This window comes from Rhincodon typus, chromosome 8, assembly GCF_021869965.1.
Source record: "Rhincodon typus isolate 14 chromosome 8, sRhiTyp1.1, whole genome shotgun sequence".
Classification (NCBI taxonomy): Eukaryota; Metazoa; Chordata; class Chondrichthyes; order Orectolobiformes; family Rhincodontidae; genus Rhincodon; species Rhincodon typus.
In genome coordinates, this window is record NC_063339.1 from 26535818 (window position 1) to 26553123 (window position 17306).

Sequence of the window (17306 nt, forward strand, 5' to 3'; positions counted from 1 at the left end):
AAAAATAGAGCTTCTGCGTTTGTATGCAGTTAGAAAAAAAAGGCCAAGACAAGTCTCATTTTCTAAACTTGATTTCTGTACAGCACCTCTAAAGAATAAAAAAATTGATGTTCAAACAGTAAACAGGTATTCCACTAAGTGAATATAAGTATTAAAAAGTATGGAAATTTTTCAACTTTCACCATTTAGTCATCCGCCCTTTGCATAGAAATGTATCATCATCATACTAAACCTATTCAGAGTAGACAAATATGATCATCTTTACCTGGGTGAGCCCCATGCACTTGTTCACATTCTCAGACATGTAGATCATGTCTCCATCCTGTGTCAACACCATGACAAATCCTTCTAGGGCCTTCAAGTAAAAGCTGTTTAGTTGTTCCTCAAGGTCAGCTTCCACTTCAGCATCTCCTACACAGGCCAGATAAATTCCCTTTTAAAATTAATTAACACTTAACAGATTTCAACTTCAAATAAATACTTCATTTTCACAGAGAAGGCTCTCATTTATGTAGCACCTTATACATCATATTCAAAGCATTTTTATAAACATTTTTAAGAGCTGACACTCATTTAAAACTGGATCCAGATAATATTCAGGCTTGAGCTGAAAACAGGCAAGTAATTTTCATGTTACACAAATACCAGACAATGACCATCTCTAGTAAGAGATAATCTAATCCCCTTCCCTTGACATTACGTCATTGAATCCCTACTACCAACATTCTTGGAGCTACCACTGACCAGAAATTCAACTGGTCTTGCCAAATAAAGTGACTGCAAGAGTAGGTCAAACACTAGGAATACCGCAGTGAGTAATTCACTATCAGATTTTCCAAAACTGAATACTCCTCACTTGCTTGCTCCAACAATGCTCAAGAAGCTTGACACCATCCAGGACAAAGCAGCCTGCTTGACTGGCACTACAACTACCAACACTCATCACCTCCACCTCTGATGTTCAGTAGCACCATGTGAACCATCTGCGAGATGCACTGCAGAAATTCACCAAGGCACCTTAGACAGGCCCTTTCAAACCACATGACCATTTCTAACTAACTCGATGGACAAGCGCAGCAGATATATACAGGAACACCATCTCCAATCAACTCACCATCCTAGCTTGGAAATAAATCAGCGTTTCTTCACTGTCATTGGGTCAAAATCCTGGAACTCTCTTCCTATCAGCATTGTGGGTCTACTAACAGCAAATGGACTGCTCACCACTACAAGAGCAACGAGGAACAGGCCATAAATGCTGGCCCAGACAGTAACGTCCACACCCGACAAGTGAACAAAAAATAATAAATTGAAACTATTTTGCATGTTGTAAAATCACTGTTGAAATTAATGAGCCACTGATTTGTCTTTAGATGATATCAGCCAAAATAAGGGCAATTTTGAATCGTAGGGCTCATGGGATTTAATGTTCACTTGAACACTAATTCATCACTAGCCATTTTTCAAACTGGAAAAAGTTAAGTTTGATGTGGAGGTGTCAGTGTTGGACTGGGGTGGACAAGGTCAGAAGTCACACGGCAGCAGGTTATTGTCCAACTGGTTTATTTGAAATCACAAACTTTTGGAGCACTACTCCTTTGTCAGGTGAAATGAAGAGAAGCACACAGGCACAGAAATTATGGGCAGAGAGATCAAAGTATCATACAAATGGTGTGAGTGGAATGTCAACAGGCTGAATAATGTCTCTGCAGGTGATCAAAAGTGTCAACAGGTGACTAGCAAGTGAAGCGAAGGGATGACCTATACTTCCCCACAGCGGAGAAACTCACCATTTTCTTTGTCATTGGTGATGATGAACATCTTACCAAGATCATCCCTACACCTCAACTTCTCGCCTTCAAACTACTGCCAAACCATAAACAGACCATCATTCATAGCAACCTAGCCTTCAGGCCAACATTGACCACAACCCTGCCACAGCAACCGCTGCAAGACATGCCAGATCATCAACAAGGATGCTAGTGTCACATGTGAGAACACCAACCACCACGTACATGGTAGATACTCATGTGACGCTGCCAATGTTGTCTACCTCATACACTGCAGGCAAGGAGACCCTGAGGCATGGTATATTGGCAAGAACATGCAGACGGTATGACAACAGATGAATGAACACTGCGTAACAATCGCCAGACAGGAACGTTCCCTCCCAGTTGGGAAACTCTTCAGCAGTCAAGGATATTCAGCTTCCGATCTTCAGGCAAGGCTGCCCAGGAGGATGCTTCAAGATATATAACAATGTAGAATTGCAGTGCAAAAACCGATAGCCAAGTTCCGTACTCATGAAGACTGCCTCAACCGTGATCTTGGGTTCATGTTGCGTTACATGTAACCCCACTATACTGTTCTGTATTTGTAAAATCTTCCTTACTGTCCTGTTTTGACAGCATCACCTTGATAACAAGTTATGATCTCTCTATTGTTTGTACAGTTTTGGATTACTTGTTAATTTGGTTACACCCTTGGCATACGACTCTTCTACCTATCACGTTATTCCAGCCATTTGGAAAGTCTCCAGCATCAACTCATTTTAAACTTTTCTAAATTATCTCTCTGCCTCAATAAATGGGATTATCGGTCATCCCTTCACTTGCTGTTCAATTGTTGACAATTTACTCACATTGTCTGACACTTTTGATCACCTGTAGAGACATGCTATTGAACCTGTCGATACATCACTCACACCATTTGTATGATCTTTTGATCTCTCTGCCTATAAATTCTGTGCCTGTGTGCTTCTCTTCATTTCACCTTACAAAGGAGTAGTGCTCCAAAAGGTTGTGATTTCAAATAAACCTGATGGACAATAACCTGCTGCCGTGTGACTTCTGACCTTGTCCACCCCAGTCCAACACCGACACCTCCATGTCAAACTCAATTTTTCCCAGTTTGGATGGCCAAGAGACTTCTTTCCAGCCCTGTTAGCCCAAACCACTTTCAGTTCTGACTGCGTGAAAACTCATACATGAATCCTTATAGGTTGGAGCCTTCACACATGAAAATTCTTCTGCTAAGACAGAATTGGTTTCCTGAACTAAAGCCAGATTCTGAACGGAACTCAAAAAACAAGCCCCACCTATACACACTTTAGAAAAGACTCTACCTTGTAAACACTTCAATTAACTCTCAGGTATCTGGTTAGGCACTTAGTTACATGCTTTCTTGGATATTATATTTTAGTATCTTTTCCAATGACTTTCGGACGTCTATTTAAGAAACATTTTAACTGAAACCAAAATCACATCAGCCTCAATTCAAAAACAGTAATATATTATACACCTTTATGACAGTAAGTAACAGTACAACTGAGATCCAAAATCATAAGTCAGGGAGAGAAACATAGAAGATAGGAGCAGGAGGCGACCATTTGGCCCCTTGAGCCTGTTCTGCCGTTTTTCACAATCATGGCTGATCGTCCAACTCAATAGCCTAATCCTGCTTTCTCGCCATAATCTTTGATCCCATTCACCTCAAGTGCTATATCTAGTCGCCTCTTGAATACGTTCAATGTTTTGGCATCAACTACTTTCTGTGGTATTGAATTCCACAGGCTCACCGCTCTTTGAGTGAAGAAATGTCTCCTCATCTCTGTCCTAAATGGTCTACCCTGAATCCTCAGACTGTGACCCCGGTTGTGGACACACCAGTCATTGGGAACATCTACCCTGTCCAGTCCTGTTAGAATTTTATAAGTCTCTGAGATTACCCCCTCGTTCGTCTGAATTCCAGCAAAAACAATCCCAACCTGGTCGATCTTTCCTCATACTTCAGACACGCCATTCCTGGAATCAGCCTGGTAAACCTTTGCTGCACTACCTCGAGAGTAAGAGCATCCTTCCTCAGAAAAGGAGACCAAAACTGCACACAATATTCTAGGTGTGGCCTCACCAAGGCCTGTATAACTGCAACAACACATCTCTGTTCCTGTACTCAAAAATCTCTTGCAATGAAGGCCAACATACCATTCAAAAATTATTGATCCAATCTAGTCAGAATTGGCCTAAACTGGTGTCTCTAACTTTTGATGCATCCCTCATTCTCTTTACCCCACCAGTGGTCGCTGTGCCTTAAACACCTGACCTCGCCTCTCCACCCACAGGCTCATGGAATTCCATCCCTAAGCCCTGCTACATCTTTTGAAAACTATAGTCATTAACCAATGTTTAGTTTACTTGGTTATGGTAGCCATTTTGCCATCCACCTACATGAAAAACCCTGAATGTTTAAGACGTGATAATAATTAATCAGAACAACTTGCACTTAAGTATTTAGATAGGGTATGTTATTGTAAAATTGTTTTTAGAATCAAGATTCAGCAACAACTTTATTCTGAAAGCATCCAATTACATTTGAAATTATAATGCATATTAAAAAAAATTACCAGATACACTGGCCTCAATTAGGCAGTCAGCAGCACTGCAGGCCATTTTACCTCAAGCTGCACCCCCCACCCTGCTCCAAATATGCAGCAATCTTTGGTATTGTTGTTACTTTTCCTGACAACAATTTAAAAAGGATATCTTCGTCTACAGTATCAGGGATGTAAGCAGCCAAAGGGATTGAGTATTCACATGCAAATACAATCTCCAATGCTTTTAAATTTTCAAACACTGAGATGACCGACTGTTTATATAGCAAACTTTTTAGTTAGCTGGCACCCATAGGACTAGGAAAGTGTCGGCTGATAAAATATTCCGGATAATCATGACATGCACACATCTGCAGTAAACGCTGGCCAAGCGAAGCTTCAAGCATCAATATCCCTCAAAAAAAAATCTATCGAAACATCACCACACCTCCTAAAATCCACGTAAAAACGCATGCTAGGTAATAGAAATGTGAAGACGGGGACGTATATATCACTGGTATAATTTATTTACAGCATAAATACTCATATCACAATACAGTATTTGTGAATTTGCAAGTTAAAACAAAGTTGTATTTATTTGTACTCATTTTAACTGTTAGCAGGAAGAAAAAATATAAATGAAATAGTTATCATTATTTTAAAAATTGACATTATAGACATAAAAATTTATTTGTCAGGACCAATGAAGGAGTTTGAGTAGCCATAGGGTATAACGTTTTTGTGGGTTTTTGATAGTAAGATGCACAATGCAAAACTGGAAGTGCTCGTTAGTTCAAGTAATTCCCATTATTTGTAGTTAGGAGGAGGAGGAGGAGGGGCGTTTCAACAACACGGCCTCTAGTAAAGAATCTCAAAGAAACTTCTGGGATTTCCACAGTTCAGTGGAATGAGGGCGACGGCGGCCAATAGCTTCATTATCAGCACTGTCCCACAATCCAGCCAATAATACTGTAAACATCTGGAGCATTTCTCCATTTAGCATAAAACAAAATGATGTCGTGTTTGGAATAAGTTGCTAGTACAGATGCACAGTTTCAGTGAAATGAGACCCATGAAGCAAAAAACAAAATTAACAAACGGCATGCCGAATCTTTCCTTCCATGTTGAGTGCAAAATAAATCTGTGGCAACTTACACAAAAAGCTACATAATGTTCTAAAGCTATTAGAGTTTGGGTACAAAGAAATTGCCACGTATTTATGCTTCATCATTCATTCGTCCTCAGAACATTCCAAAGTGCTTCACAGCCAGTAAATTAGCTTAAATTGTTCGTCACTTATGTAAAAATGCTACCTACTTTAAATTACTACAAATTACTCACCAGCATTGAGCAATTTCCTCATGCGTAAGTAGCTGATAGTTAGCCTCATGATAGAGGCTTTATCCAGATGAGAAGTGACACTGTGAGGAAGAGGGAGTTCACGAGCCAGTTCATAGAAGACCTCCGACTCTTTGCCCCTTCGGAATCTGGCAGCATCACGAGACTTCTCCTTTCTTCTCTCGGAACTACCACTGCTGGGATTCAAAGTAGAACTGTAAGAAGCCGTGTCAGCTAACAAGAATGCGACAAATAACTTCACATGCACCTTAAATTCAATTCCAGAACAGGGAACATATGGCAAATACCGCCAATAATCACACAAGGCACAAAACAACCTCAAACCCTGCTTAGAAAGTAACAGGAAAAATACCAAACCTTAACATTTTGCAGAGGGCAAAAAAAAAAAGTGATGTGTTTAAATAAACTTCAAACTGGCTGTATTGCATATTGTTTGACTTGACTACACAAAGATAAGTCTTAGAAACAGAGTAACATAAATGAGCTCTTAAAACTTGACAGTTTTGATGCAGCATCTTTAACAAGTATGAGTCTTAAATATTTTAAAATTTAGAGATTGCCCATGAAACAGTGTTAAGAATCTTAACTCCGAATAGTACTCCGAGCTGAAATGGTTATTCAACTTTTGGAATATACATTCTAATACAATATGAAAGAAAAAAATAAACAGAAAAAAGACAGACATAAATATTTTTGATTAAATACTTCATTTTTATTTTACTTGTAGAAGGCAAATACAGTAAGAACGCTGTTCGTGGCACCATACTGTTATTTACAACAGAACTTCAGTCATTGAAGTCAAAGCTGTCAGATTCAGGGATTGGGATTAGCCTGAAGATCTAATTGTCAATTGAACTATTGAATGTTTTCCTCATTTTACAATACTCTTACCTCTCACATCAATAAGCAACTCCTTGTTAAGAAAAACCATTATTTGAAAATTTTCTATCTCCTATGGCAGTCAATGAAACAAAATCAAGCGATAAAAGGTATGTAGTTACCCTCAGCAAAGTCCATCAATTATTGTGGCTCAGCAGTCAGCCAGTCCTTCCACGTCAGTAAGACAGCTTCTTCCAAGTACGCCCTTGGGCTAGAGCCTATTGTTTTAACTGAGAGAGAGAATGTGGACACTCAACCTATATCCATGTGGATACATTTCATCCTTGCTAATGGACCCAACCCATTAATTTGCCAAAATACTTGTGACCTGTTTCAAAGGTACAAATACACACACTTCCCCAAGTTCACTGGAAAGATAGCAGTAGAGAGAGCCTGAGCTGATTTCTGCCATCCCAAGTTCAGAGAGCCCAATCAATTAGTCAACCAAAGACCAAGCCGGTGATCTTTCGGTCTTTGCACAGCTCTTAAAAAAAAAAAAGCACTCTATTATGAATTTTAAAAAGACAAAAAGGATGCAATCATACATTCTAATAGTTTAAATTCAGTAAGTAAACTTTGATTTTTATTTCGACTGAAAAAAAATGACCACATTAACAAATTTAGATTCCCCAGGGTTTAGCGCTGCATAGTGCCAAAGGCCTCCTCTTAATCAAGATTTCACATTCAATTTCCAGTAGCCTAAATAAAGGGCATGCCAAAATCCATTTGGTTTGAGGAGCTGGGGGTAAGACAAGGCTAAAGATTTTCCTGTGACAATTGCAATCCTTAATACCCACACTCACCACTAGATGACACTGTAATAAAACCAAAACCATATTTCCTTCGTGAGATCAAACATACCGAAAAGTAGCTAAATAAAAGAAGTTTTAAAAATATCAATCCCAAATGAAAATCTTTTTTGAAAAACCTCAATCATGTGCTCGGTTTATGGTCATTATTGTGAAAAACAACTACAATAATTATAGTGATATTCAAAAGGCAGAACATCAATACTGCATACTGAGCAACCTGCCTAATTTGAACAGCTGGATACTTTCTGAATACCAGACTAACATTTCAATTATACGGTTAGATTGTAAAATTATTACAAATATTTGCACTATTCAATCTTAAAAGAAACAAAAGGCAAAGTTGGAGCAACACACAAAAAGGTGAGAGAGAGTGTAAGGAGTGCATTATATACAAAGTTTCAGATCTCAAATGTTAACATTGTTTTCCTCTCTACAAATGCTGCGAGACCAGAGTATCTTTAGGTTTCCTTTACTATTTTTCTTTCAGATAAAAGGTTTCCAGGTCACAAAACTGAGTTACTTTGAAAATAATCCATAGCTTATTTAACATGTATACCAGTAACATTTTTTTAAGCAATGAAGTAACATCAAATAAAGTTCTGTAGAATAATCCAGATTTGCTGCACATTCTTAAGAACAGAATTAAACAAATGTGCTCCTTCAGTCTGTTCCATCATTTAATGAGATCATGGATGATCTGCAGCTCATCTCCACTCCTTGCCTTTGCCCAATATCTCTCATTATCTTTGGCTAACAAAATTGTCAACCTCAATCCAAGCAATCTAGCATGAATTTTCATACAAGTTGCAAACTTCTACCACCTTGCATAGAAGTTGACTTTACTGACTTAACACAACTTTTAGATTGCACTTTCTCAAGTCCCAGGCTCCCTAACTGGTAGGGCAATCTGTATTAAACAACCTACCCTGAAAACTCTGCTTACATTGCACAACTTTCTAAATCAATCCACATTATTCTTTAAAAATTGCCCAATGTCCCTAAGTTTACATAACCCAAAAAAAAATTCTGTGACCCGAGTCTGCATCTTCACCAAAAACTAATCTAAGGGAGTTGGTGGCAAAGTGCTAATGTCACTGGAGCTTATTATTTGGATTACTATTCCAATCTAGTGATCTGGGAACTCAGGTTCAAAATCTTATTGTGGCAGATGGTGAAATTTGAGCTCAATAAACCTGGAATTAAAAATAGCTGTCTTAAATGGTGACCATGTTGATTGTTGTAAAAACAAACTTCTTTTCAGAAGGATATCTGTCATCTGGCTTACACGTGACTCCAGATCTACATCAATGCTATTTTTTCCAAGCTAAGTTGAGTCAAGTAGCACGGCACTCTATTCCAGGGCTATTAGGCAGAAGCAATAAAAACAGTCCTAGCTATGGATGCTCAAATCCAACAAACAAAATTTAAAAATGTTTCTCCTTGGCCAGTAAACTGTTGAAATCTACCTATGAGTTTTTGTGAAAAAAATGTCATTGGTGGACTTAACAGCACTCAAACTTTGCGACCACCCAGGTCAAAGCAGGTGATTTGTTTGACACCAGTTCGACCACCTGAAATATTCACTCTCCAGCACTGGCACACCATGGCAGCAGTGTGTACTACCTACAAGTTGCAGTTTAGCATCTTCCAAAGGCTACTTTGACAGCACTTTCCAAAACTGCAACTTTTATTCTGCAGTTGGTGAATGGACACGGGCGAGACAGGGGATGTTGCTCTTACCTGATTCATATGGCTGATCCAGTTCAGTTTCTGGTCAGTGGTAACCTGCAGGATGTTGAGTGCCAAATTCGGCATTGGTAATGCCATTAAATATCCTCATCGAGAGATGGCCACTATCTGACACTCAAATGGCGAATAACATTTCTGCCTCACATCAGCCCAAGCCTGGATATATTTGAGGGGTAGTGAAAAGTGTTTCTCCAATTCTCAAAATTTGTGTCTTCAATTTGACAGAGAAAGCAACACTTTTCTTATATGATCTTTTGCTCATTTCCTTATCGGTCTATTCATTTCCAAATTTATACTTCTAGTATAGATGTCCATCGTCCTGCTTGTATCTCCAGGTGCTTATCGGATTTACTTTAGACAGCTAAGAATGTATCTTCTTCTACCACAAAATGTAGGCAGTGCATCTGAAGTTCCCAACCACACACTGCACAAAAACACTTTCATGTCGCATTTGGGTCTTTTGTCAAACACCTCATGTTGAGATCTCTGGCTCTTGACCCTTTCGCTAATGGAAACTACTCTGTCTAAATGATAATTTTGAATGGTACTAACAAATGTGCTTTCAAACATCACGAAAAAGAACAGCTTCTTCAAATCAGTCCAACTGAAGACATGTGCATAGTGTTTGTTAATACCGGAGCCCTCTGCCTCCACAAGCAGGTTTCCTTTCTGGTTCACTTTTACTGTTTATAGGCTTCTAGAAGCTTTAGATTTCCCTTACTATTAGGTACCAGTCTCTGTTCATACTTTTTTTGCGTCACTGATGACTTCTCCTCTGTATGTTTGATATTTAGAGCAAACTGCTTGACACAAAATTGATAGTTGAAATGTACAGTAAGACATTGATCTCTTAAAGAATACTTTATATTAAGGGATTAAATGGGTCAAAATTCTGTAAGTTCAGGCTTGATGTCAGGGGAAGGTAAATCTTGTTAATATTTAAAATTTGCTAACTGCCACTGGAATACATCAACTCCATTTATGTTGCAATTTCTCTTAGTCAGATAACAAACTAATTTGATAACTGTTAATTATGAAATTATGATGCATGATTCCCTAAATCATGTACACTGAACAGGGGGTTTGATTTGATTGATTTATTGTCATATGTACCCAGATACAGTGAAAAGTATTGTTTTATGTGCTAACTGGACAAATCACACCTTATGTAAGTACATCAGGGTAATAGAACAGAATGCAGAATATAGTGTTACAGCTACAGAGAAGGTGCAGAGAAAAATCAACTCTAATATATGGAGAGTTCCATTCATAAATCTGATAACAGCAGGAGAGAAGCCGTTTTTAAATCTGCCCAAAGGAAGAGTGTGGGATAGAATATAACCAGGGTGGGAGGTTTTTTTTTTTTATTATGTTGGCTGCTGTACTGAGGCAGTGGGAAGTGCAGATGGAGTCAGTAGAAGGAAGGTTGTTTTTTGTGGTGGACTGTGCTGTGTTCACAACTCACTCTAATTTCTTGCAGTCTTGGGCAGAGCAGTTGCCACACTAAGCTGTGATGCATCCAGACACGCTGCTTTCTATGGTGCATCTATAAAATTTGGTGAAAGTCAGTCATTGTGGACATTGAGGAAGTAGAGGCATTGGTGTGCTTTCTTGACTGCAGCATTGATAGAGATGGGCTAGGATAGAACATTGGTGATATTTACACTCAGGAACTTGAAGCTCTTGACCACCTCCATCTCAACACCATTTATGCAGACAGTGGCATGTCCTCCACTCAGCTTCCTGAAGTTGATGACCAGCTCATTCATTTTGCTAACATTGAGGGAGATTGTTGTCTTTGCACCATGTCACTAAGCTCTCTCTCGCTCCTTGTTCTGTACTCTGTCTCATTGTTGTTTGAAATCTGACCCACTATAGAAGGGGTAAATGGCTGGGGAAATCAACCCTTGATACTGTAGTCTTGCATGGTTGAGTCTAGTCATTTGGAAGGGCTCCAAATTGTGAAGTCAAAATGGCAAAAAATTGTGAATTAATGCTGGGTAGTGACACACAGCACAGCAATCACCCAAGTCAGTCGACATATTGATCTTAATGATACTTAGCCTGTAGCTACCAAACAAAAACAGTACTAAAAGGATATTCTATCCTTGACATCTCCTTCAGTATATCTTCATACTGATAAAAGGGATAGATATACATGAAAGCTGCTTTGGGATTTATTAGCTTAGGGTAATACCAAGGTTTGTGCAGAACACAATTGCTGTAGCATGAAAAGGCCGTGACACAAGAACCTGAGTGCTTAATTCAAACTGACATTTCACTGAATGCCAGATGGTTACACACATAGGGAAACACAATGGCAAAATGTTGCAGTCTCAATTTCAAGGCACCTTGATGCATACCTCAACCTTGCATCATAATGCCAATTGTGGAGCCTTCTGTGCAAAGATTTTGCTATTCCCACTTTTGAGCTTTGGGACAGGAAAGGATTCTGCAAGAATGTGGTGGTTTTTGATCATAAGCAGGATGTGACAAATTGCTATGCACTTTGACACCTTTTACAGATGTACTTTAGGAGTGCCTTTAAATATATCATAAAAACACTACACCAATGAGTAACATGGATAACATCTGTCACAGGATCAAGACACTGATTCACCTCCAAATCTAATCCCTTGACTACAAAAGCAAATCAGCAAGCCTAAACTCTGAAATTTCTCCCCTCAATACAGATATCCTGCCATTTCTCTTTTGTCCTTGAAACTAATTTTTGTAACTAACATATTGGTCATCTTCCCAATACCTCATCCTTTCACCCAGAAAATCATTTTACCCTCAGCCTCAATGACGCATGACGATTTTTTTCTACAATGAAAGGCGTTGTCGCATTTTGAAGCAAACTTGCTAACAGAGTACATGAATAGAACAGATTTTTCAATGACCGTGATTATATTACAGGTAATCACAAAACTGATGACATTCAGCACATATGAACACCAGACAGTGACAGGTGGGACAGGCCACCCTGACCTGCTGAAATCTGGGCAGTCACCAACCGAATGCTCTTAAAGTAAAAAAAAAAGAAATTGTTGGAAAAGCTCAGCAGGTCTGGTAGCATCTGTGGAGAGAAATATCAGAGTTAATGTTTCAGGTTGAGTGACCCTTCGGAGGATTAAATCTGATTTTTCTCCACAGATGCTGTCTGACCTGCTGAGCTTTTCCAGCAATTTCTGGTTTTGTTTCTGATTACAGCCTCTGCAGTTGTTGTGTTTTAAGAGAAGCTCCATTTCAAAGATATAACTTGATGAAAAAAATGCAAGTCACCATAATTTTTCAATAATGTTGTACATCGAAAGCTTTGGACTGTATCTGCTAATGGTCAGCGTTATAACTCATTGTAAACAAATGACATGCATACAAATTGCAGAGTTCTGTGGAATTAAAGTGCCTTGACGCGTACACACATGAATTGGCTAGAACAGAAATTGATGAACCAAGTCAAAGTTATTGAGATAATTTTATACATCATCTCATGTTCCCTGTAACATTCTGGTACCTCAGCTCAGATGACAAACTAAACATTTCATCTCTTGTAAATCATAGCCAATGTGTTATCTGACACAAGGATACGTGTTTTAAACATCTGCATATTGAAAAGCAAACATAAGGAAATCTCTTCAGGATGGAGGTCTCACAGACCAGGTCTGTCAGAGCAGCCTGTTTTAAAGCATATTGGGTGGTACAATTTCAGGCTCAAATCTGAAAAAGGAAGAGATAGTTGGAACTGCAGATGCTGGAGAATCTGAGATAACAAGGTGTACAGCTGGATGAACACAGCAGGCCAAGCAGCATCAGAGGAGCAGGAAAGCTGACGTTTCATCAGCTCTCAAAAAGGAAGACTTTTTAGAACATAAAAAGTCTGCAGCAACACAATAGGTCCTTCTAAAAGATGTAAAACAATGCTTCCTGCCTCAGCAGACAAAGTGGGAGTCAACAATATTAAGCATTGCCTCAGCTAAAAGACAATAGATGTGTCTTGTTTCAAACCCTGGATTAATCAACCCCGTTGTGGTTAAGATGACTCAGTTTCAACCAGTCACTTTTACAAGTTGAAACTGTATAAAACTGACTGTATAGCCACCTCAATGTGGAGAATGGCAAGAAAGTCTTTGAGAACCACTCTCAGATGGAAGCTTTGTTCAAGACTTAGAGAAAAGGGTATTCACAAACCAAACTCTGCTCTGTGAAAAGAATGTGAAAGTGCTGAAATTACATAATTAAATAAGATCAGGGACTTCCCTCCCTTCCAAAAATCTGTAGTTCTGAAGAATCTACTCGTACAAGAAAATGCCACCTACAAAATTATTGAAGCCAACACAGCTGCCGGTTTTGACTTCAAGTGTTAACCCCTTCACGTTAATAACAAGAACTCAAACAAACAATGATAATACTACTTATGGTTGATATACCACATTGGATTTATTGGGACATTCTGCTTATTGTCTTATCTGTAAAATAATAAAATACTCTTGGTATCTGTAATTTATTGTTAACAATTTTCTGTTTAACTTCAAGGAACCTTCAGTAAATAACTGGTAACAAAATAACCTTCAAATCTGTTTAAACAAGAGCTTTATTGCTCTTACATGTGGAGTGTCAGCAAGAATGCTTCTTTAAGATTCAGTTATTTTACCTTTTCTTCAAAAAAAAGCACACGCACACAAAAAAAAGGATACTTGAATGTGTCAATTTTCTAATGTACCACACAATCTCAAGAAGAACTCAAGTACCAATCGCAAAACAAACCCTCTACTTCCTTTCTTTTGCCACAAATGAACAGGACATAAAATATTGATCTTAAAACTCAAATCATACACTGTACCTATTAATTGGATTCGGTATTTTGTAAACCACCTCTTCCTCAAGCTAAGAAAATTAGCAAATTGAAACAATAGGAAAACTAAAATCAGACACATTAAAATACAGAATAATCCAATTTGAAGTTTAGTAAAGTATAAGTATCAATCAGCTTTTCTCTGAAGAAGGGTCTAGGCCCGAAACGTCAGCTTTCCTGCTCCTCTGATGCTGCTTGGCCTGCTGTGTTCATCCAGCTCTACACCTTAATCAGCTATGCTAATTGATTTGTGCCTATGGCTACTGTCTGGAAACATTTAAGTTTTTAAAAAAGTTACCTTCACATCACAACACCAATGAGGTCAGGGTCAACAGCAAAAGGTAGCAGCACTGGAATTCCCTCCCCAAGGACGGCGTGGGTCAACGCACAGCACATGGACTGCAGTAGTTCAAGAAGGCACTCACCACTACCATTTTAAAGGCAGCTAGGAATAGACAATAAATGCTGGCCAGTCAATAACACCCATGCCCCATGACTTAATTAAAAGAAAAGCATAGTTTCCAGAAAATAATGGAAAACTATATCCGAGAAAGATGCTGCTGAAAAGTAGCTCAGCTGCTGGTTTCTTCCAAACTTCCACATTCATTTTGCATTTATAGCTGTTCCCTATTGTCACTATTTTGGAACCCAAAACATAACACAGATTCCACAAAACCATTTGAATGCTTCACTTAAAGACAAAAAAACCGCAGGTGCTGGAATCCAAGGTAGACAAACAGGAGACTGGAAGAACACAGCAGGCCAGGCAGCATCTGGAGGAAAGAAGCAGTCGACATTTTGGGTATTACCCTTCTTCAGAACTGGGCGTGGAGTAGAGGAAGCTGCACATAAAGAGGGGAGGGAGGGGTGGAGGTGGAAAGGTGGCGATAGGTGGACACTCATGGTAGGTACAACCTGGTTGGTCAATGGGAGGGATGAATTCGGTGGGTGGCTGGTAGGGAGGGTCAGAAGGTGGAATGGAAGGGAGGAGGTGTGGCTGGAAGGGCAGGCAGGGGATGGGTGGGAAGGTTATTTGAAATTGGAGAATTCAATGTCGAGTCATCTGGACGGTAGGGTGACCAGGCAAAAGATAAGGTGCTGTTTTTCAAATTTGCGTTCCCAGTCGCTGCGACACTGGAGGTGGCCGAGGACAGACATATCAGAGGGGAGTTGAAATGGGCAGTGGCTGGGAGGTTAGATTGGCCATTACAGGCCAGGCAGTGATGCTCGGCAAAACAGCTGCCTAGTCTACGTTTGGTCTCACCGCTTCACTTGCAAGCGAAACATACCTGCACTGATGCTAAAAAATCTGGAAACAGTAATGGATTAAATATTAAATGAGCACCAACCCATATGCATACATTAGATCTAAATACCATTCTGCTTCAATATTTTCCTTATACTTAGTTCAGTGCAAAGCAAGCATATAAATAGGCAACTACAGTTGACAAAATCTTCCCACTATGTTTCTCTTGCAAAGACACAGATTTACTTCAATTGTAACTCTCAGACATCTCATCCAAATAAATCATTTCTCAAAAACATAAGGACCTCGATATCAAGTGTAATGCCCTTAAAATCGGGCTACAAACTAAAGATAAGCCATTAGAAAGCCCAAAAAATTGTATCACAAATGTTTATCTTCAGCAGTTTCCAGCAACTGAATCCTTTGCAAGCAACATTACAAATGATGGAATAGGTAGCATAAAACACTATGGAAAATACAAAGCAACAGACTATTAAGAGCAGCAATAGCAGTGCTCTGTGACCACTTGGATGAGATGCCCAAGAAACGCCCATATCTGAAATAAATCTGTACTTATAAAGGAGATAATATTCAGCCTCCCAATGTCAGCTTGATCAGTAGAAGGCAAAGTATAGAACATAGAACAGTACAGCAAAGGAACAGGTCCTTTAGCCCACCATGTCTATGCCAACCATGCTGCCATTCTAAACTAATTCCAACTGCCTGTCCAGGGTCCCTATCCCTTTATTCCCTGCCTATTCATGTGTCTGTCTATATGCCTCAAACATTGCTCTGGTATCTGCTTCTACCTCTTTTGAAAAATAATGTTCATAATTTGATCATCAAATAAGGTTTAACCATTTTAATTATGATATCAAAAAATCAGTCCAACTTTAAGAAACCTAAAAACACATTCCTTTTCACACACCCAAGTATGAAATGGGTTCACTTTAGATTCTTGCCTACGTAAGCTTCTGTGACATTATATTTTAATCAAAAGCTAGTAAATGACAAATACTTCTTTCTTAATGTGTCTCTGATTACAGCTAAGTTATATTGAAATAGCAGCAAGCAGCACTGTGGGGGGAAAAAAAAGTAAAAATTCAAGGTATACACTAGAACTGAGATTTTCAAAACCACCTAACCACAGATTCATGTTGTGACTGAAATCAACTTCTTCAGCACAGATTATGTGCAGTTAGCAGCAAACTTAATTCATGCTTTCACGCCCATTGTCGGGAGCGCTCAGCAACATTCCCACTCCGGATAGCAGTCTTACAAAGCAAGTGGAAATCACAGGCTAGACAGGTGGTTACCTAATGAAGGTAGGTTGCCATGTCTGAGAAACCATCAACACTCACTTTAAATTGGTCTACTTAATAAAACTGGACTTTGGACAGAGGTGCAAAAGGAAACTAAAATTGGCAATTCAACAAAAAAAAACAAATACTTCTCACTCTTCCACTACACTCTTCCACTATGCAACAATACAAAACTCTTAGCAATCTTCAAATACTCCTCTGTAGTCTTATCAATTTAAAAAAGAGCACTTTCCTTTTTCTAAGTACCAGAGGCAGTTTTACAATTGGGTAAACTTTAAGAGTGACATTTTTGGGCATTAAACTTCAGGAAGATTTAGCTGGCAGTGGCATTCTGTGGAATGACACAGGAACACAGCTACATGTTTGCAAATTGCAACAATAAAAATTCAATATTAATCAAAGGGTATTGCTACTAATGTTGCTAATTGGTGTTTAAGGTTTTCAGATTGATGCACGCTTCCAAACTATACAATGGAAAGCAATGATATATAGTCTATATTTAATAGCACAAAGGCACAGAATGTCAAGGCAACACAAATACATCAAGAGGCCACAATCTAAAACAGTGAAAATTCAACCCTGTCCTAAATAATGAAAAAGGAGTCAGCTGGAAGGTAGGGACAACAAGGTGCAGAGCTGGATGAACACAGCAGGCGAAGCAGCATCATAGGAGCAGGAAGGCTGACGTTTCGGGCCTAGACCCGAAACGTCAGCC

The 17306-nt window shown here is 39.0% G+C and overlaps 1 protein-coding gene and 2 long non-coding RNA genes across 8 annotated transcripts in view; 1 reads left to right on the forward strand and 2 right to left on the reverse strand.

The window, feature by feature from the left end:
- Positions 1-17306, reverse strand: part of LOC109916454 — a 387714-nt gene that overhangs the window by 339727 nt on the left and 30681 nt on the right. The gene's annotated exons all lie outside the window — the stretch shown is intronic.
- Positions 1-17306, forward strand: part of LOC125483697 — a 99031-nt gene that overhangs the window by 78718 nt on the left and 3007 nt on the right. The window lies entirely within an intron of this gene.
- The window catches only part of hif1aa (hypoxia inducible factor 1 subunit alpha a), an 83797-nt gene that overhangs the window by 58960 nt on the left and 7531 nt on the right, over positions 1-17306 (reverse strand). For 3 of the 5 annotated variants that reach the window (XM_048599996.1, XM_048599994.1, XM_020515093.2), the window contains exons 2-3: positions 5711-5904; positions 266-411 (exon numbers count right to left, since the gene is read on the reverse strand). In XM_048599996.1, the coding sequence (XP_048455953.1) occupies positions 266-411; positions 5711-5904 (340 nt within the window). Of the gene's footprint in view, positions 1-265; positions 412-5710; positions 5905-6729; positions 6838-17306 lie in introns of all 5 variants that reach the window. The other 2 variants (XM_048599995.1, XM_048599993.1) reach the window with 2 other exon arrangements.